Below are 22,546 nucleotides of genomic sequence, written 5' to 3' on the forward strand. Positions count from 1 at the left end.
TCACTGTCCAAATATAGTCAGTTTAAGTCATTACACTTAGTGCAGTATTTAAAACTTGAAATGTACTTAAATAGTAGGCTGTAGCTCATTTTATGTGCTCAAAACAATTTATTTATCATGATCTTTGTTCTCAATTTAATCTAAGCAAGTTACAGTCAGCTTCAGAAGGTTTCAGGTAGACATAAGAGCAGCCTCTTTCCTATGCCTATTCTGAGATCAGATTACAGTAAAGTTACCTTACAGATTCAATACAATGGAAAAAATAATTCTCACTGTTTTCCTGTAAGACTTTTTTTCATTTCATTAATGCTTTCATTATAGATATCTGTATTTTTGTACTGTCCTGGTTTCAGCTGGGATAGAGTTAATTTTCCTCCTGATAGCTGGTATAGTGCTGTATTTTGGATTTGGGATGAAAATAATGATGATAACATACTGATGGTTTAGTTGTTGCGAAGCAGTCAAGGACTGTCCAGCTTCCCATGCTGGCCTGCCAGCGAGAAGGCTGGGGGTGCATGGGAAGCTGGGAGGGGACACAGCCAGGACAGCTGACCCAGGCTGGCCAAAGGGATATTCCATACCACACAACATCATGCTCAGTACATAAACTAAGGGAGTTGGCCAGGGAGGCGCCGCTGCTTGGGAACTGGCTGGGTATCAGGCAGCAGGTGGTGAGCAATTGTGCTGTGGATCACTTGTTTTGTATATTCTTTTATCATTATTACTACTACTATTATTTTCCTTTCTTTTTCTCTCTGTCAATCCAGGAATTTTACTTTTTCTTCCCCCCCCCCCCGATTCTCTCCCCTATCCCACTGGGTGTGGGGGAATGAATGAACAGCTGTGTGGTGTCTAGCTGCCTGCTGGCTTGAACCACAGCATGTACCTATTAAAAAGTTTTAATAAAAGTAAAAAATCATTGTTTGATTTTGGAAATTTCATATTTGGTGCTAATACTTCATTTCTAAGATGGAAATAATCATAGAATTAAGGTTAGAAAGGACCTCCAAGATCATCAAGTCCAACTATCAACCCAACATCACCATGCCCACTAAACCGTGTCCTGAAGTGCTACAAGTTTGTTGAACACCTCCAGTGATGGTGTCGTGGTTTAGCCCCAGCCGGCAACTAAGCACCACGCAGCCGCTCGCTCACTCTCCCTCCCACAGCGGGACGGGGGAGAGAATTAGGAAAAACCTCGTGGGTTGAGATAAACACGGTTTAATAGGACAGAAAGAAAGAAGGGAACAATAATGATAATACCAACAAAGGAATGTATAAGAACAAGTGATGCCCAATACAGCAATTGCTCACCACCCCGTGATCGACAGCCCGTCCCCGAGCAGCGATTTCCACCCCCCCCGGCCAACTCCAGTTTATGTACTGGGCATGACGTCGTATGGTAGGGAATATCTCTTTGGCCAGTCTGGGTCAGCTGTCCTGGCTGTGTCCCCTCCCAGCTCCCCGTGCACCCCCAGCCTGCTCGCTGGCAGGCCAGCACAAGAAGCTGGACTGTCCTTGACGGCTCAGCAACAACCCAAAACATCAGCACATTATCAACAGTTCCTCATCCCAAATCCAAAACACAGTCTCACACTAGCTTCTGTGAGGAAAACCAGCTCTATCCTGGCTGAAACCAGGACAGATGGTGACTCCACCACTTCCCTGGACAGCCTGTTCCAATGCCTGACCGCTCTTTCAGTACAGAAATTTTTCCTAATATCTAGTCTAAACCAGGACTGCTGATAAATGATGGAGAGTGGCTTGGCAAGCTCTTCCACCAGTTCCCTCAGTACTCTTGGGTGGATCCCATCAGGCCCCATAGACTTGTGGGTGTCCAGGTGGCATAGCAGGTTGTTAACTGCTTCCTCCTGGATTATGGGGAGTTTATTCTGCTCTCCATCCCTGTCTTCCAACTCATGGGACTGAATACCCTGCAAATGCCTGGACTGGCTATTAAAGACTGAGGCAAAGAAGGCATTACTCAGCCTTTTCCTCATCCTTGGTGATAATGTTCCCCCCCACTTCCCATAGAGGATGGAGATCCTCCTTGGCTCTCTTTTTGTTGTTAATATATTTGTAAAAACATTTTTTATTGTCACTTATGACTGTGGCCAGATTGAATTGTGGCTGGGCTTTTGCCTTTCTAATTTTCTGTCCGCATGACCTAACAAGATCCTTGTACTCTTTTTGAGTTGCCTGTCCCTTCTTCCAAAGGTGATAAACTCTCCTCTTTTCCCTGAGTCCCAGCAAAATCTCCCTGTTCAGCCAGGCCGCTCGTCTTCCCCACCAGCTCATCTTACAGCACATGGGGACCGCCTTCTGTGCCTCTAAGACTTCCTTCTTGAAGACTGTCCAGCCTTCCTGGACTCTTTTGCCCTTCAGGTCTGTCTCCCAAGGGACTCTCTCAACAAATGTCCTGAACAGGCTGAAGTCTGCCCTCCGGAAGTCCATGATAGTGGTTTTGCTGACCCCCCTCCTTACTTTACTAAGAATTGAGAATTCTATCATGTCATGATCACTAAGCCCAAGACTGTCTCTGACCGCCACATCTCCCACCAGTCCTTCCCTGTTTGTAAACAGCAGGTTAAGCAAGGCACCTCCCCTGGTAGGCTCACTTACCAACTGTGTCAGGAAGTTATCCTCCACACACTCCAGAAACCTCCCTGACTGTTTCCTCTCTGCTGTGTTGTATTTCCAGCAGACATCCGGTAAGTTGAAGTCACCCACAAGAACAGGGGTTAGTGATCGTGAGACTTCTGCCAGCCGCTTGTAGAATGCTTTATGTGCTTCTTCGTCCTGGTTGGGTGGTCTATAACAGACTCCCAGTAGGTTATCTGCTTTGTTGGCCTTCCCCCTCATCGTTACCCATAAGCACTCAACCTTGTCGTCACAATTGTTGAGCTCTATAAAATCTCTTTTCTGTATTTAAAAAAAAAAAAAAGAAATACCTAAAGACTCAAAGACAGTTAAAACCTGATATTTTTTTCTCCCTCCCTGCCCTAAAGTGGGATTGAAGTAGAGGACTTCTTTTATAGGTGGAGTCATTGTGGCTTTGGTGTTCTTGGTGAGGAAGAGAATAAGGAGGTTTTGCTGTGGAATGGTCTTGTACTTCTAGCTGGTTGAGTATGTATCACTGTAGATTCCCCAAAGAAATTACTTTAGGTAACAGGAATGTTTTGACTTGTTCTCCTTATGCATACTGAATGCATGTAGAGAATAAAAGAAGCAAATTCATGTTGGACTTTGAATGTTTGGATCTTTTGTAGACTTCTTGAGCAAAACTGGACTGAGAATGTTCCTTTAGCCACTTCTCAAAGACTCTTCAGCATCTTGTAGGTGGTTTAAGAAAGTACTGCTTGCTTTCATAACAGTTCAAACTTATAGGTGCTTTTTATGTTTTAAAGCTATCGGCAGTGGTTTGCAAATGTAATTGTGTGGAAGACTCTTCTTGGCCCATTTAAGAACTAGTGGATATTAGGTATACAGTAAAAATTAAGCACTTTTTTTTTTTTTTGAGGCCATGACATCTTGGTTTGATAATATTTTCATAAGTTTTGGTACAGGAAAGTACCCATCACCTTAATGTCACATAGATGTTTAAGACATTTCTGTGGATGTCCTTGAATTCTGGCAGCTGTTAACACTGTATGTCAGGAAGGAGGGAGAGCCATAGGAAACATAGTGGCCAAACTCCTTGGAGAGAGTGGGAGGTGTGCTTGCCTGGCAAATATAATTTCTGAATGATGACACCACTGTAAACTATTGGCACATGAAAACCATAAAGCACTTGAACTGGCTCACAGGATCTCTGAGAAATCAGATGAATAGATCTAGTTCTGTTTAAATAATTGTCAGAAATGTGGAGTCAAAATAAATTCCTAAAGCAGACTTTTCAGGAATTTGAGAAATTCCCGATGCCCCTTTCAACATATATTTCAATATAGAATGGACCGAAGTTAGATATTTCTCTTGCTGGTGTATATACATTTTCGAAAATGGAAAAAATCAGTAAAACATTTTCTTCTTTTATATTGAAAACTGAAAGCTGTGTTTGTGATTAAAGTAGCGGGAGCCTTTGGAGTGGCTTGTTTGCTGTCTTGCCTGCTGCCTGCTCAGGTAACGTAGGTCAGAATGAGTAAGACTTTTTTTTTTTTTTTTTTTTTTTGAGTGAAGATCATGTGAGCTTAGAAAAGTAGATGTTAACCTTTAGCAAGAATATGCAGTATATAAAAAAACTCTTAAATCACATTGCAAGTATGTGTGGGGTTTTTTTTTAAGTAAGATAAATTCCTAAGGGAGATTCTCTTTGACTACTAATGCTTCACCCACAATAGCTGTGTGTACAGACGAAATAGTCTGGAGTAGCTAAGTTTAAAACATCATGGTCGTGCTTTAAGAAATTCCAAATTCTTGACTTGCTGTCTTTGAACATCAGCATTCTGCACAATGCATGCCCTGGTCTGAGGGTGAGCAGAAAGGGAGGAAATGGGTACCTAATTTCTTTAGCCTCTGTAGCCTCAAGGTAAGTTGTGAAAGAGGAATGTGCAAATTAAATCCTAATTTTATGTAAAATACATACATTGGTAACAATTACAAACTTTTTGTGTTGTCTGTTGTACAAACCCGGATATTTATCACTGGTTTAAAATACTTTTACCAAGTTTGAATAATGGTTTGCTTATGCCTGAAAAAAATAGTTTTCATGCACATAATAAAGAAATCTGTCCTATTCAGTCGTAGTATATTCTTCTAGTGAAATAGAATTCAATAAACAGTGGCCTCTATTCCAGACCATTCATAATTCGGCAACAGTGCTAGGTGCACACTTACTGAGGTGTGACCTTGGCCAAGACCTGCAGTCACAGTGCAAAGTAAAATGAAGCATTGCCACTGCTTCCTTTCTCCTCTGGAAGCTAAAAATATTGTGCATGGCTTTTCTACAGTTTTGCATGCTTGTGTTAGCTCCTTACACAGTGGGTACTCTTAACAAAATGATAATAGCAATTTAGTTTTGTCATTTGAACTGTCACTGGCTACATGGCTCAAAAATACAGTATTAGTTTAATGTGTGTTGAGTCTAATTCTTTTTTACATTTTCCAGAGAGCTGCTTTTCCATTAACTTTGGGAAAACATAATGGCAGATTAATTTAAAATAAGCTCAGCTCCACCTTTCATATAAGCGACTTAGCCTGTGCAATAAGAAATTAAGATCAAAGGACCTTTTTTCATTAGCCAGTGGTTTTGTTATTTGCATTCCAAAGACAGCATTCCAAAACACAACTGTATCTGCAATATAACTAACTCATCTCAAGGAGCTTTAAGACACTTACTGTAGCATATGCTAACTATTACAAGATGCCTTGATGGAAGGATATTAAAATTACTGGTAGTTGACATAAAATATGTCAAAGTGTTTTAGGCTTTCTGAGCAAAGCAACACACATTATGGAGGAGCAGCCCCATAACTAACTGATTAATGAAGGATTGCTGAGGCATACACAGCTGATGTTATGAAAAATGAATTCTTTGTTGTTGTGCTGACAACCCAGCAACTGCAGTTGGAAAAGACTATTAGCAAGAATCATTATCAATAGTGATACTTTCAAACTCTATTGTAGCAATCAGGATAGAAATTATTAAATAGATTTACTTCATTTGGTGGTAATTGATAAATAATCAACATTTATCAACGCACTTGTACACATTTCACTAACAAGCAGAAGTGGTCCATCTACCACCTGATTTGGTCCAAATTAGGATTAAATTAATGATCAATTAATCTTAGAAGGGGTAGTGTTGTATTTTGTGGAGGAGCAGCAGCAAAAGTGGCAAATAAATGGAGTAAAACCAGGAGATTAGCAGAATGAACAGAAATGAGCTGAACTGCTACGTTTTGCAGCTAATGAACATGCAGCAGGATTGCAAATGACTGGATTTATAGTGGTGGTATAAAAATAAAACTGGCTGCAGTTTAGAGCTGTCACAGACATGGAGACAGAAATCGGAGCATATTTGAAAACACCCTTCCACAAATAGACAGAGTAGAGTCTCAGGTAATACCTCTAACTGCATTTCATTGACAAAACGGTTTATGGGATAAAAATGGTTTTGGGTCAGAGGTTTGGGGACATGGTGAAAGAGCAAAATAAATGTTTATTTTGGTACTTCCATCCATTACTCTGGCAGGGCTTTATATTTTTGTACAAAAAAACTTTGTACACAGCAAATGAGTATAGAAAAATTCTTGGTTTATACAGTGCCTCTGACGTACAATGTAAAAATCTCCACCAAGAATTCAAGAAATGTACGCACATGATGTCAGGCTTCTGTGAAATATTTCAATTTAAAAAGCTAATGATAACTTTGTTTACAACTGCATGAGGTCTTATTTCAGTTTTCTTAGAATCATTTAGGTTGGAAAAGACCCTTAAGATCATTGAGTCCAACTGCAAACCGAACACTGCCAAGTCCAACACTAAACCATGTCCCTAAGCGCCACATCTATACGTCTTTTAAATACCTCCAGGGATGGTGACTCCACCACCTCCCTGGGCAGCCTGTTCCAATGTTTGACCACTCTTTCAGTAAAGAAATTTTTCCTAATATCCGATCTAAACCTCCCCTGGCGCAACTTGAGGCCATTTCCTCTCGTCCTATCACTTAGTTACTTGGGAGAAGAGACCAACACTCACCTCACCACAACCCCCTTTCAGGTAGTTGTAGAGAGCGATAAGGTCTCCCCTCAGCCTCCTCTTCTCCAGACTAAACAACCCCAGTTCCCTCAGCCGCTCCTCATAAGACTTGTGCTCCAGCTCCCTCACCAGCTTCGTTGCCCTTCTCTGGACACGCTCCAGCACCTCAGCATCCTTCTTGTAGTGAGGGGCCCAAAACTGAACACAGGATTCAGTGTGTGGCCTCACCAGTGCTGAGTACAGGGGCACAATCACTTCCCTACTCCTGCTGGCCACACTATTTCTGATACAGGCCAGGATGCTGTTGGCCTTCTTGGCCACCTGGGCCCACTGCTGGCTCATGTTCAGCTGGCTGTCAACCAGCACCCCCAGGTCCTTTTCCGCCAGGCAGCTTTCCAGCCACTCTTCCCCGAGCCTGTAGCATTGCATGGGGTTGTTGTGACCCAAGTGCAGGACCCAGGGAGGGGAGACCTCATCACTCTCTACAACTACATCTGTATAAAATACACCTCAATATGTATCATCTTATACATTGTGTATCCAAGTGATACATTGTAAAGAATGTATGTTGTCATCTACCTTTTTGAGTTTGAGGGGAGACAACAGTGAATTTTTCTGAAGTGTCAAACCAAGGCTGTAGTTATTTTTGAGGTCTGTTTTGTGCCGATCAGTGTGATACCTTTGCATTATAATATACTTTATGGAGCTTTGTAGAGACTTTTATGAATGGAATGTTCACACTGAACTTGGTGTATACCAAAATTAATGCATTTATTCTGATAATACAGAATACATTTTACAGGTATGCTGTTCTTAACTGTAACATAAATAAATATAAACAAAATGCTGAGAGGTTGCATTTCTTAGTCCTTGTTATTCTTAACTGTCCTTTATGTTTTGTTTGTATATTGCATTTTAAATTACTCTTGTTTCGACTAAAGTTCTGTCTTATACTGCAGGCATTATATCTCGTGACTTCATTTCCACTTATGTCATGGTTGCACGTGAGAAGAATTTTAAAAAAACAATAGCATTTTAAGGTAGCTGAGAGGGTACATGTTGTAATGTACGCCAAAATGTTTTACCTTGAGTGCATGAAGGACTAGAATTTCTATTTTGTGAGCAAAGTTAAGATTTTTTTTTTTTAAAAAAGGTGAGTACCCTTCTCTCCTATTGGTGTTCATCTGAGTTCTCTTTATAGACTACTACTAAAAAACAGGCTCGTTTTTACCAAAGAGAAGAAAAGAAGAAGAATATAATTTAGAACAGCATTTAGATTCTTAATTTTGGCAATCAGATTTGAGAGAACTGGTCACAGAGCTGACTCTTTCTTAATGCAGTGTGCCTTTCAATGTATAGAACTCTTTGGTGATTAATGTTTGGTTTATTTACAGAGCTATTATAGGATGCAGAAGGTTGTGTAGCTGAAATAAGGCTAACTGTAGGGTTTCAGATGGGTAATAGGTGACAATTGTTTAAAAACAAGAGAATATTTTAAGGAACCCTTTATTGTAGAATAGAGGCTTATTACATATGACAGTGTTGTGGTTTAACCCCAGCTGGCAACTAAGCACCACACAGCCGCTTGCTCACTCCTCCACAGTGGGATGGGGGAAGAGAATCAGAAGGGTAAAAGTGAGAAAACTTGTGGGTTGAGATAAAAACAATTTATTAATTGAAATATAATAATAACAATAACAACAGCAATAATAATAATAAAATCGTAATGAAAAGGAAATGAGAGAGACATATTAAACCCAAGAGAGACAAGTGATGCAGCTGAAAACAATTGCTCACCACCAACCAACCGATGCCCAGCCAGTCCCTGAGCAGCTGTCCCCCTGCCAACTTCTCCCCTAGTTTATTGCTGAGCATGATGTCATATGGTATGGAATATTTCTTTGGTCATTTGGGGTCAGCTGTCCCAGCTGTGTCCCCTCCCAGCTTCTTGTGCACCCCCAGCCTACTCGCTGGTGGGGCAGTATGAGGAGCAGAAAAGGCCTTGACTCTGTGTAAGCACTGATCAGCAATAACTAAAACATCAGTGTTTTATCAATACTGTTTCCAGCACAAATCCAAAACATAGCCCCATACTAGCTACTATAAAGAAAAATAACCCTATCCCAGCCAAAACCAGCACAGACAAGTATAACTATTGTAAGTAATCTATATTATTTCCTTTTTTTATTTTGAATTCCTGCAGATAAAAGTTAAAGTTACTGTAGTTTATATTTCATATGACACTGTAGAATGTCTGCTAAAGTTATGCCTGTAGCAGTTTTTACGGTTGCAGGTTTTTCCAACTATAAATGACCTGTGTGCTTGAAATGCAACACGTTATGGTCTGGCTTTTTCTGGTACCTACTGAGCTATTCTTATTCTGTTCACTGTGTATGATCACACCATATATAAAGATTTTGGTTTAGTATTCATTTTAACCTGGGAGGGGACAAAAAAACCCACCCCCATCATCCCCAAAAAACCCCAACAACCAAACACCAAAACAAAACCAGAATCTTGCTGCTAGATAGACAAAGGGTGAAGGAAGAAGAGAGGAACAAAGTGTCATGTGGGTATCTTTGTGTAGAATTCTGCTGAATTTTTTAAGGAAGAGGTGATTAATGGATAGTATTGCTCTATTATGAAATTTCACTTTCCTTTTGAAATCAATAGCTTCCTTTAATTTAGCATCTCCCAAGCTATGTATTCAATAGAAACAGCTTCATGGCATCTAGAGGAAAGGTATACTACAGAAAATGTTTTCAAATCAAAACTTCTTAATAGCATTAATATCAGCATCCCAATCTTATGAATGATAAATGGAACATTAAATTGGACAATTCTGATTACTGAACAAAGTACAATGGAAAAAGTGTCACAGAAAGCAGTCTCATATTTCAGGTTTCATGTAATGTTTCCAGTTTTGAAAGCAAAATATTTCAAGTTCTGCTTCTGAAATGTACAATTAATACAGAAATAGAAGTAGGTAGATAAATATGGATGGAATTATTAAGCATCCAGATCTGAGAAAGGTGGGCAAAAAATGAATTTAAAACTTAATTCTAAACTGGGACAGAACATGCAGTCCTTTACCTTTTGACAAAAGTAAGCAAACTTGAATAGCAGTCACTTTGAAAAGTTAGTGTGCATAGAGGGAGATGTGAGTGTGAAAACGTAATGTGAAAACATAAGTGGTGACATTGTGCCTTTTGTTCTAGCTAAAAATGAAAATAATTCAAAATGCTGTGTTTAGCAATGCAAGTTGCCTTTAGTTTTGATGGCGTACACACTTTAGTAAGTTCATCAACATAAAAACTGTTTTTAATCATATCTCTCTTCCCCTCAAGGGAATTTTCTGTTCTCATTCAAAAAAAATCAGCTGTCTCTCAGGTTGATTAAAATTAACTTTTTTAGAACCTAAAAATAGCAAAGCAAATATTACTGTCTGGAATTAAATCAAGCAACCTTGATCAAACAATTAACTCATCCTCTATTAAATCAATATTTGCTGATGCTAATACTGGAGCTAGTTCCAGTAGTTGGAATTACAACCCCTGATTTAGTATCTTTATTAGGCTGCTGTCTTTCCCCAGTACTACTTTTCAAAGCTAGTACTTGGCTGACTTGTAGAAACTGGCCTAGATGATACCTACACTACATGCTCTACACACTGCTGCTTTATAAGACTGAAGGCCCTTTCCAATGGTGTGATTCCACGGGGGTTGAAACCAGTTCAGGTGAGTGTTGCCACAGCCCGATTTAGATTAACTGTTGTGGAACCACAGCTTAAGGCTATTTTGGCAAAAATATTTTTGATGATGTAAACTCTATCAAAAGCAGGGAGAATTTCTGCTGTTGCAATATCAGCATGTTCTCTTTGAAACTTTTCTCAAGATATTACTGCAGTGGTGCTTTTGTGGCAGCTTCAGTTCACAAAAGGTTCTTATCAACCCAGTGCTGTTCTGTCCCTCCTCAGCAGCACTTCTAGTAGAGCACTTAACTGTGACAAATTAGGAATTAATTTGCTCTGATGTGCTAACGTGACCAAGAAGCTCCCTACAAGACCTTTATTCTCTTTTCATTTGTATAATATTCTTTGCTTCTTGGATCTGATTATGTTCTTTTGTCTGTTGTGTTCTCCTTAAAACAATCTTATCTAATATAGGCTTGTTCTTGTTTGGGGAAGGATTTTCTTTGGCATGCTCTCAGGTTTGCACTAGCATCTCAATATTTGTTTTGGTCTTGGATTAGCTAATCAGGAATTACTTCGTCATTCTCCAGATCCTGAAGGATGTTTTGGTTCAAATCTAGCATTATGTAATCCAACATATACATAATGAACATACATAACAAAGTAGGAGATGTAACAGCAAAATTGCAGTAACAACAAATAATTAAGGCTGATAATGGAATCGCAATGTAAAAATTACTGCAGGACATCAGACTAGGCTACCTTAATATTCCCTTCTGACCTTCATAATTTATTGCATTAGTCTTGAATCTACACTTGTTAGCAAAAAGCATCCTGCTCCCAAATATGGGCCCATTAATAGGATTAAAAGATGGATATTTTCCCTTTGAAAAATAAGGCCATAAAGGAAATTGCTATAATGTAAATTATAGGACTGTTAATTTTGTCTGTAGCTCCCAAACCAGCATCAAGGTAAATGGAGAAAATAGGGAACACAAGACTATGAGGCTTCTGTGTTATTTGGGAATTTTACTTTTCATTATTTTGTATGAAAACTAGATGGGAAATATTGCATTTAATGGCATGACATGGAGTTGTAATCAGGAAAAAAAACAACAAACAAACAATTTTGGGATCATAGTTTGTGAACCTGAAAGTGCTTTTTCTTTTCATTTACACATGATAACTTTTTTTCAGAGTTGCTACTAAGAAGAATGTCCATAATTTTTTGGTGCAGGTGCAGTGGTGTTATTTAGTAGTGAATAGGAAAGAGGAAGGGCCTCTGACAAAACTATCAGAGCCTGGATGGTGATGAGAAAGTCTGGCAAATGCCAATTTAAAAGTCGATGATGAGAGTGTTGCCTTTGCAGACATCTTAAGTTTGTTTTGGCTACCTATGATGTGAGGACTTTTTTTGAGTTAGAGATAGCTTTCTCCTCTGTACTACTGTCTTTATTAGCAGTCATCCAGATCTACAGGGCAGCTTCTTATCTGTTTCTATTATGTATTTGAAATTAAGTACCAGTATATATAGCTTTTTTAGGATATTCTATATGGATAAGCTCACACAGAATCTTTAAAAATATTTTTAATTGAAATTATTCTTATAAGAATTTATACATTATAGCTAAATTCAGCGATTCCTAGATGCAGTTTTTTGAAGTGGTTAAGAGCCTTTTTTTATAAAACTGTGTATTATCTTATAGGGCTGCAGCTTTCAGGATTTTTTTTTTTTGTTTGTTTGCAATGGCGTAACTTTTTACCATAATAGAACCAGATTAACACAATCACTTGGTTTAATTGCAGATTGGCAAAAGAAAAAGTTATGTATGAAAAAGAAGCAAAACAGCAAGAAGAAAAAATTGAAAAAATGAAAGCTGAAGCATGTGATGATTATGGAATTAAGAAGCAGGTAAACTATCCTAACACTTGTTTTATAAAATGCTTCTTTGCTCTGATTTAATCATAGTCATCCTTAAATAAAAGAATCTCCTGTACCTTTTTCCAGACTCCTGTTATATAAGTACTAGACTAAAATGCTGTCAATTATAAAAGTCATAACATGCATTTGTAGAAACTTCCTTTCCTCCAGAACTGTTAAATTATAAAGAGACTGGGTATGGATTGCTTAGCACTTGGTGTCAGGATGGCTATCACTCACTAACAATGGGTATGCTTTAGAGTAACTATTACAATATGATTAAATTTTTCTTGGAGGGTTCCCCATAAAGGACAGTCATTGCAGACAGTTGGTACATGCCCTTTTGGAAGGAGAAGTGTCAAGTTTCCTTGTCACTGACAGAAGGCTTGGATTTGGGAGATTCGTTTATATTCTTTACAGAAGTGTGGCATGTCTTTGTTTAACTGTGGCCTTTATAGTCTTTCAGCTAAATATGTTATATTTTTAACTGTGTTTTCCCAAGCATTTCCCAGATGTTTTCTCTTAAATCTTCACAGAAACTGAAACTGTAAATTAAAATTTTTTTCACTTGTTTCAATAGTCTGGTGACTTCATGTTATAAAACCTACTGTTCTCCCATCTTCATTTAATAATTCAGTTAATAATTCCTAATCTGAATAACTTTATTTAAAAATATGGTTTCAGACTATATTTCAGTAATGAAAAACAGCATTTGGGGGATGGGAATTAATTAAATCATTTGAGACTAGGAGAACAATTTTAACTTATTTTAGCTGAGGAATCAGCTAAATCAGATGTGTATATACAGATCAATACAGAGTTGAGGGAGGGATGCTTAAAAGCATTACTTACCTCTTAATGTACTACTGTTCTTGTCACCGAAATCGGGAATAAACCTCGTAACACCAATGTAGTGTTAAAAGGCAGGCATTCTTTATTTTCAGCGCTGGGAACACAGGGGATAGTTCCTCCTAAATCGTGTTCGCTCAATCAGTTCAAAAGTCAAACATTTATAGGTCTATGATTACAAGATTAATACATATTCATCAAGTATCCATACAATGATTGGTTAAGTATTCCTCGCCTACCATGTAAATGACCACGCATGCTCACTATAATTTCTTGGGATTTTACTTCCTTAATCTTTTGAGTCGGAGGGTTTCTTGAGTGGGTGGTCTCTGAGTCGGTGGTCGCGATCTCCCCCTGCCAGAATTACCTTTCCTACAAAGTTCACTTAAGCTTGGTGTCCTGGTTTCAGCCAGGATAGAGCTGGTTTTCCTCACAGAAGCTAGTGTGAGACTGTGTTTTGGATTTGGGATGAGGAACTGTTGATAATGTGCTGATGTTTTGGGTTGTTGCTGAGCCGTCAAGGACAGTCCAGCTTCTTGTGCTGGCCTGCCAGCGAGCAGGCTGGGGGTGCATGGGGAGCTGGGAGGGGACACAGCCGGGACAGCTGACCCAGACTGGCCAAAGAGATATTCCCTACCATACGACGTCATGCCCAGTACATAAACTGGAGTTGGCCGGGGGGCGGAAATCGCTGCTCGGGGACGGGCTGTCGATCACGGGGTGGTGAGCAATTTCTGTATTGGGCATCACTTGTTCTTATACATTCCTTTGTTGGTATTATCATTATTGTTCCCTTCTTTCTTTCTGTCCTATTAAACCGTGTTTATCTCAACCCACGAGGTTTTTCCTAATTCTCTCCCCCGTCCCGCTGTGGGAGGGAGAGTGAGCGAGCGGCTGCGTGGTGCTTAGCTGCCGGCTGGGGCTAAACCACGACAGTCCTTTTTGGCGCCCAACGTGGGGCCCGAGGCTTGAGATAATAACGGTTGCAGGTCACAATATCAGTTTGATTTGCATCATGCTCTCGTCTTTGCTGTACATGTTAAGGATCGGTGTTGGTTTCTGCGGGCTGCTGTACTCTGCAATGATTAGTAATGTCTCGCCTGTGAATTTTGTTTTTAGAGCACTGACCTTGAGCTTAATGTGGTATCATCTGAGCTCTGTACTAAAGCCGTTACTGTATTTTGGCTACAGTTTTGTGGAGACGATTAGCAATTATACTTCTGCCTCTGAAAGGTTTTTTATGGAGGAAATGCAGAATGGTACCTTTGATACCCTCTATCATAACATTTCCTCCTTCATCACAATAATTTTTCAGTATTTTGAACACCCTTGGCTGGTTAAAATACCTCTATTGCTACTTCTGGGGAACATGGTTTCAGTTTTGTCTAAGGTTGGCAAGCAATTTAAGAATATCACCCGGAGATCTGCCCCAAGGCTGGATAGTTATGAATGGCAGGGTGTGTGGAACAGCATGGGCAAATGCCTGGGGCGGTGGGCACCTCCGGTGTTTTGGAGCTTCACTCCCGAACAAGTGCAGAATCCTGATAAACTAGCAGAATATCTGGAAGAAGTATGCTGTCAGCCTGGCAGCTCCAAGGAGACACAAATCATTGCCATGTGCTGGGGCCTGGCCCATGCCTACCGAACCCTATTTAACACTATGCAAAGGGGAGAGGGGCTCTCTGGGTCTGATGGCAATGTGGCAGGCACTGTGACTACTCCAACCCCTGTGGCAGGCACTGCCACTACTCCAACCCCCACGGCGGGCACTGTAGCTACTCAGACTGTTGCAGCTGAACCAGAGAACCAGCCCATCCCGGTATCAGTTGCCCCTGTACAAAAGAAGAAATCTTGGAAGCGGAAGTCAGCTCGTTTAGTAAGGGAGGAGGAAGATTCTGCTAAGAAGGAGCCAGAGGAAGAGAGTGAGGAGGCAGAGTGCTCTGAAGCAGGGCCATCACAAGCACGGAAGAGGGAAGAGAGCGAGTCATCACTTGAAGAGGAGGAAGAGGAAGAACTTATAAAAGAGACGGTAACTACCCGATCTCTATCCCTGAGTGAATTGCGAGATATGCGAAAGGATTTCAGCCGTCGTCCAGGTGAGCACATTGTCACCTGGCTGCTCCGATGCTGGGATAATGGGGCCAGTAGCCTGGAATTAGAGGGTAGGGAAGCCAAGCAGCTGGGATCCCTTTCTAGGGAAGGGGGCATTGACAAAGCAATTGGAAAAGGTGCACAAGTCCTCAGCCTCTGGAGACGACTCCTGTCGGGTGTGAAGGAAAGGTACCCCTTCAAGGAAGATGTTCTATGTCACCCAGGCAAGTGGACCACCATGGAGAAAGGTATCCAGTACCTGAGGGAGCTAGCGGTGCTGGAAGTGATTTATGGTGACTTGGACAATGGACAATCATCCAAAGATCCAGATGAAGTCAATTGCACGCAACCTATGTGGCGGAAGTTTGTACGGAGTGCACCATCATCATATGCCAACTCATTAGCAGTAATGGCCTGGAAGGACGGAGAGAGACCAACGGTGGATGAATTGGCTGGCCAACTCCGGCAATACGAAGAAAGTCTCTCTTCCTCCCTACGGGCCTGCGTCTCTGCTATAGAGAAACTGTCCCGAGAGTTCTGGCAATTCAAAGAGGATATGCCCTACCCTCCACCCATACGGACCAGTGTCTCAGCCATTAGGAGTAAGCGCTCTTCTGTTCAAGAGAGAAGATATAGAGGATACACACCACGAGCCACCCTGTGGTTTCAATTGCGTGACTACGGAGAGGACATGAGGAGGTGGGATGGAAAACCTACCTCGACCCTAGAGGCACGAGTACGCGAGCTGCAAGGAAAAACAATTACAAAAGGGGGTTCAGGTTCCTCGAGGAAAATCGTCGCTCCACTTTCCAGTGGGCAGCTTCCCAGAAAGAATAGAAGAGCTGATCTCACCTCTGATCCTCTTGAAGGGACTTCTGATTCCTATTTACAAGAAGTGGGTAACGAGTACTATGAGCAGGACTAGAGGGGCCCTGCCTCCAGCCAGGCGGAGGAGAGGGACAACCAAGTTTATTGGACTGTGTGGATTAGATGGCCTGGCACGTCAGACCCACAGGAATCTAAGGCTTTAGTGGACACCGGTGCACAATGTACCCTGATGCCATCAAGCCATATAGGGGCAGAACCCATCTGTATTTCTGGAGTGACAGGGGGATCCCAACAGCTGACTGTACTGGAGGCTGAAGTGAGCCTAACTGGGAATGAGTGGCAGAAGCACCCCATTGTGACTGGCCCGGAGGCTCCGTGCATCCTGGGCATAGACTACCTCAGCAGAGGGTATTTCAAGGACCCAAAAGGGTACCGGTGGGCTTTTGGTATAGCTGCCTTGGAGACGGAAGAAATTAAACAGCTGTCCACCTTGCCTGGTCTCTCAGAGGACCCTTCTGTGGTGGGGTTGCTCAGGGTCAAAGGACAACAGGTGCCGATCGCTACCACAACAGTGCACCGGCGGCAATATCGCACCAACAGAGACTCCCTGATCCCCATCCATGAGCTGATTCGTCGGCTGGAGAGCCAAGGAGTGATCAGCAAGACTCACTCACCCTTCAACAGCCCCATATGGCCAGTGCGAAAGTCTAATGGAGAGTGGAGACTGACAGTAGACTATCGTGGCCTGAATGAAGTCACGCCGCCACTGAGCGCTGCTGTGCCGGACATGCTAGAACTTCAATATGAACTGGAGTCAAAGGCAGCCAAGTGGTACGCCACCATTGATATTGCTAACGCGTTTTTCTCGATCCCTTTGGCGGCAGAGTGCAGGCCACAGTTTGCTTTCACTTGGAGAGGTGTCCAATACACCTGGAATCGACTTCCCCAGGGGTGGAAACACAGCCCTACCATTTGCCATGGGCTGATACAAACTGCACTGGAACAGGGTGAAGCTCCAGAGCATCTGCAATACATTGATGACATCATCGTATGGGGCAACACAGCAGAAGAAGTTTTCGAGAAAGGGAAGAAAATAATTCAAGTCCTTCTGAAAGCTGGTTTTGCTATAAAGCAAAGTAAAGTCAAGGGACCTGCACAAGAGATCCAGTTTTTAGGAATAAAATGGCAAGATGGACGTCGACAGATCCCAACGGATGTGATCAACAAAATAACAGCTATGTCTCCACCAACTAGCAAAAAAGAAACACAAGCATTTCTGGGTGTTGTGGGTTTCTGGAGAATGCATATTCCAAATTACAGTCTGATTGTAAGCCCTCTTTATCAAGTGACCCGGAAGAAGAACGATTTTAAATGGGGCCCTGAGCAACGACAAGCCTTCAAACAAATCAAACAGGAGATAGTTCATGCCGTAGCCCTCGGGCCAGTACGGGCAGGACAAGATGTTAAAAATGTGCTCTACACGGCAGCCGGGGAGAATGGCCCTACCTGGAGTCTCTGGCAGAAGGCACCAGGAGAGACTCGAGGTCGACCTCTAGGGTTTTGGAGTCGAGGATATAGGGGATCTGAGTCCCGCTATACTCCAACTGAAAAGGAGATATTGGCGGCATATGAAGGAGTTCGAGCTGCCTCAGAAGTGGTTGGTACTGAAGCACAGCTCCTCCTGGCACCCCGACTGCCGGTGCTGGGCTGGATGTTCAAAGGGAGGGTCCCCTCTACGCATCATGCGACTGATGCTACGTGGAGTAAGTGGGTCGCGCTTATTACACAGCGGGCTCGAATAGGAAATCTTAATCGCCCGGGAATCTTGGAAGTGATCATGGACTAGCCAGAAGGCAAAGATTTTGGAATATCACCGGAAGAGGAGGTGGTGCGTGCTGAAGAGGCTCCACCATATAATGAACTGCCAGAGAACGAAAGGCAATATGCCCTGTTTACTGATGGGTCCTGTCGTATTGTAGGCAAACATCGAAGGTGGAAAGCTGCTGTATGGAGCCCTATACGACGAGTTGCAGAAGTGGCTGAAGGACAAGGTGAATCAAGTCAGTTTGCGGAGGTGAAAGCCATCCAGCTGGCTTTAGATATTGCCGAACGAGAAAAATGGCCAGTACTCTATCTTTATACTGACTCATGGATGGTAGCAAATGCTCTATGGGGGTGGCTGCAGCAATGGAAGCAGAGCAACTGGCAACGCAGAGGCAAGCCCATCTGGGCTGCTGAATTGTGGCAAGATATTGCTGCCCAACTAGAGAATCTCGTCATAAAAGTACGTCACGTAGATGCTCACGTACCCAAGAGTCGGGCCACCGAAGAACATCAAAACAACCATCAGGTGGATCAGGCTGCTAAGATTGAAGTGGCTCAGGTGGATCTGGACTGGCAACATAAGGGTGAATTATTTATAGCTCGGTGGGCCCATGACACCTCAGGCCATCAGGGAAGAGATGCAACATATAGATGGGCTCGGGATCGAGGGGTGGACCTGACCATGGATGCTATTGCACAGGTTATCCATGAATGTGAAACGTGTGCTGCGATCAAACAAGCCAAGCGGTTAAAGCCTCTCTGGTATGAAGGGCGATGGTTGAAATATAAATATGGGGAGGCCTGGCAGATTGACTATATCCCACTTCCACAAACTCGCCAAGGCAAGCGCTATGTGCTTACCATGGTGGAAGCAACCACCGGATGGCTGGAAACATACCCTGTGCCCCATGCCACCGCCCGGAACACTATCCTGGGCCTTGAAAAGCAAGTCTTATGGCGACATGGCACCCCCGAAAGAATTGAGTCAGACAATGGGACTCATTTCCGAAACAACCTCATAGACACCTGGGCCAAAGAGCACGGCATTGAGTGGGTGTATCATATCCCCTATCATGCACCAGCTTCCGGAAAAATTGAACGATACAACGGACTGTTAAAGACTACACTGAGAGCAATGGGTGATGGGACATTCAAAAATTGGGATAAACATTTAGCCAAAGCCACCTGGTTAGTCAACACTAGGGGATCTACTAATAGAGCCGGCCCTGCCCAATCAAAACTTCTACGTACTGTAGAAGGGGATAAAGTCCCTGTGGTGCATGTGAGAAACATGCTGGGGAAGACAGTCTGGGTTACTCCTGCCTTAGGAAAAGGCAAACCCATTCGTGGGATTGCCTTTGCCCAGGGACCTGGGTGCACTTGGTGGGTAATGCGGAAGGATGGGGAAGTCCGATGTGTACCTCAAGGAGACTTGATTTTGGGTGAAAACAGTCAATGATTTGAATTGTATTATGTTAATTGTTCAGAATGACATTACTACTATGGCTGCTATCTACCATATCAATGGTATTATAGTAAGAATCACCCAGATTGATGAAGAATGAGCTTCACTGAAACCAAGCAACGTGCAGCAGTGATGAAACCAGAACTGGCTTCAGCAGCTTGCGCCCAACAAATCCCTCGAGATCGACATCTTCGACCTGCAGATCATGGACATGGACCGTGCCAGATGACAATCCAACACCACATACCATCTCCCCTGCCCTGAGAGACTGCTATGATGGATGAAGCCCAGAGTCATGGACTGACTGAACTCCATAGACATTTTAAGTGATGGCCCATGGACTAAGAGAGTGATATCTGTGTGTATATATTAAAGGACAGGAAGAGTAATAATGAATAATTGGAATGTATTGAAAAGTATAGGACCTGGGCATGACGTAAATGGTATGGAATAAGGGGTGGATACTGTCCTGGTTTCAGCCAGGATAGAGCTGGTTTTCCTCACAGAAGCTAGTGTGAGACTGTGTTTTGGATTTGGGATGAGGAACTGTTGATAATGTGCTGATGTTTTGGGTTGTTGCTGAGCAGTCAAGGACAGTCCAGCTTCTTGTGCTGGCCTGCCAGCGAGCAGGCTGGGGGTGCATGGGGAGCTGCGAGGGGGCACAGCCGGGACAGCTGACCCAGACTGGCCAAAGAGATATTCCCTACCATACGACGTCATGCCCAGTACATAAACTGGAGTTGGCCGGGGGGCGGAAATCGCTGCTCGGGGACGGGCTGTCGATCACGGGGTGGTGAGCAATTTCTGTATTGGGCATCACTTGTTCTTATACATTCCTTTGTTGGTATTATCATTATTGTTCCCTTCTTTCTTTCTGTCCTATTAAACTGTGTTTATCTCAACCCACGAGGTTTTTCCTAATTCTCTCCCCCGTCCCACTGTGGGAGGGAGAGTGAGCGAGCGGCTGCGTGGTGCTTAGCTGCCGGCTGGGGCTAAACCACGACACTTGGCAACACTCAGTAGGCTTTCACGGGCTATCGGCCCAATATGCAATCCTTCACCCCACAGTCCTTTGTTTTAAGACAGGACTATAGAATGAATAATTACCTACCCACCGGACCATAGAACTGACCAAGGTGTTCCTTCTTTCTAACTACTTGTTATTAGAACAGAACATAATACCATGATCACAATGTTACACTTAATTCCTTGATAATTAAATCAAGATGGGAAGGGTCAGGTGAGTCCTCAAGCAGCACTGCTGGTGCATAACACTGATGCGTAACCTATTCCTATAGTTACGTCTTTTATTACTATCCTATTTTCTAATTATCGTTTGATTCCCCCATCACCTTGGTTACATTCTCATTTAGCTTTCTAGTTACAACTCTGCAGTAGAACACATGGTTTAACAGTACAGAAGTGTCTAAAGAAAAATTTACATTAAAAGTAATAATGCCATTCCTAAAGCATATGTAGACTTTAGGGTGTCTGGTCTGTAAGGAGGGATCAGTTCCTTTGTAGAACAGTAGTTAGGGTTTGACTCCTCCACTTCATGAGGTTCAACAAGGCCAAGTGCAGGGTCCTGCACCTGGGTCGGGGCAACCCCCAGTATCAATACAGGCTGGGGATTGAAGGGATTGAGAAGCAGCCCTGGCGAGAAGGACCTGGGGGTACTGGTGGATGAAAAGCTGGACATGAGCCATCAATGTGCGCTCACAGCCCAGAAGGCCAACTGTATCCTGGGCTGCATCCAAAGAAGCGTGGCCAGCAGGCCCAAGGGAGGTGATTCTGCCCCTCTGCTCCGCCCTGATGAGACCCCACCTGGAGGGCTGTGTCCAGCTCTGGAGCCCTCATCACAGGAAAGACATGGTCCTGTTGGAAAGGGTCCTGAGGAGGGCCACGAAAATGATCAGAGGGTTGGAACCCCTCTCCTATGAGGACAGGCTGAGAGAGTTGGGGTTATTCAGCCTGGAGAAGAGAAGGCTCCGGGGAGACCTTTGCAGCCTTCCAGTACTTAAAGGGGGCTTATAAGAAAGATGGGGACATACTTTTTAGCAGGACCTGTTGCGATAGGACAAGGGGTAATGGTTTTAAAGTAAAAGAGGGTAGATTTAGGCTAGACATAAGGAAGACGTTTTTCACAATGAGGGTGGTAAAACACTGGCACAGGTTGCCCAGAGAGGTGGTAGATGCCCCATCCCTGGAAACATTCAAGGTCAGGCTGGATGGGGCTCTGAGCAGCCTGATCTAGTTGAAGATGTTCCTGCTCATTGCAGGGGGGTTGGACTAGATGACCTTTAAAGATCCCTTCCAACCCAAACTATTCTGTGACTCAATATTTTTCTCCTAAGTCCTTATACAATTGGGCACCTTGTAGTTCCTGTGAACTCACGTGATCTCTAGCTGAGGCAGTGACCAACTAGGGTAGTTGGCAGTTGTTAGATACTAGCCTTCACCTGCACTGTCCAGAAAGACTAATTTAATGAAGATCAGATTCAATATCTGAGAAACAAAAAGGAAAATTTGCTCGCAGTGCTGGTATACTCTGACCAAGAATATAACTTGAAGACCCTGTATATTACCATTGTCCTGGGTGCATGTTGTATTTGCATTACTTGTTGTGTCTCAACTAACGTACTTCAGCTGAATCCAAGCTGGGTGAGCTCTACTTGTGGTAGGTAGTATATTCCAGAGAAAGAATCGCTAGCATTATGGGGCAGGGAAGACCTCCCTTTCCCATCACTTATAACTTATTTAAAAAAAAACAAAAAGAGAAACCCCCACAAAAAGAGAAACCCCCACACCACCAAACAATAAAGAAACAAAAACAACAAACAAAACCCCACAACCTCACCCACAACAAAAAAACCCAAACTAAAAAAACACACTCTGTCTGGTTTTTGTCTACAAAGGGCAGATGAGTAGTTTAGCATTTAGGGGAAAGTTTATAACAATTTATTGGCAGAAAAAGCATAATAAATGAAGAGCAGTATTTGAGGGGAAAATGCTATGAAAGAAAATATTTCCATAAATTTTATATCTCAAAATCACACCAACTTCAACCACAAGTCTTTTAGGAAAAAAATTTATTAAGTATTTTAATAAAATACTAAATTGAAAACTATTTTAATAAAAACTGAACTATTTTATACAAAACAGGTTCATACAAGTTAGAAAA

The 22,546-nt window shown here is 42.5% G+C and overlaps 1 protein-coding gene across 2 annotated transcripts in view; it reads left to right on the forward strand.

Moving 5' to 3' along the window:
* Positions 1 to 22,546, forward strand: part of LOC309415242 (tubulin-specific chaperone A-like) — a gene marked incomplete at its 3' end in the record, with an annotated part of 64,540 nt that overhangs the window by 13,364 nt on the left and 28,630 nt on the right. For both annotated transcript variants that reach the window (XM_082012706.1, XM_082012707.1), the window contains exon 2: positions 12,194 to 12,299. In XM_082012706.1, coding sequence (XP_081868832.1) covers positions 12,194 to 12,299 — 106 coding nt within the window. The remainder of the gene's footprint in view (positions 1 to 12,193; positions 12,300 to 22,546) is intronic.

Source organism: Phaethon aethereus (assembly GCF_964289735.1).
Source record: "Phaethon aethereus genome assembly, chromosome: W".
NCBI classification, from domain to species: Eukaryota; Metazoa; Chordata; class Aves; order Phaethontiformes; family Phaethontidae; genus Phaethon; species Phaethon aethereus.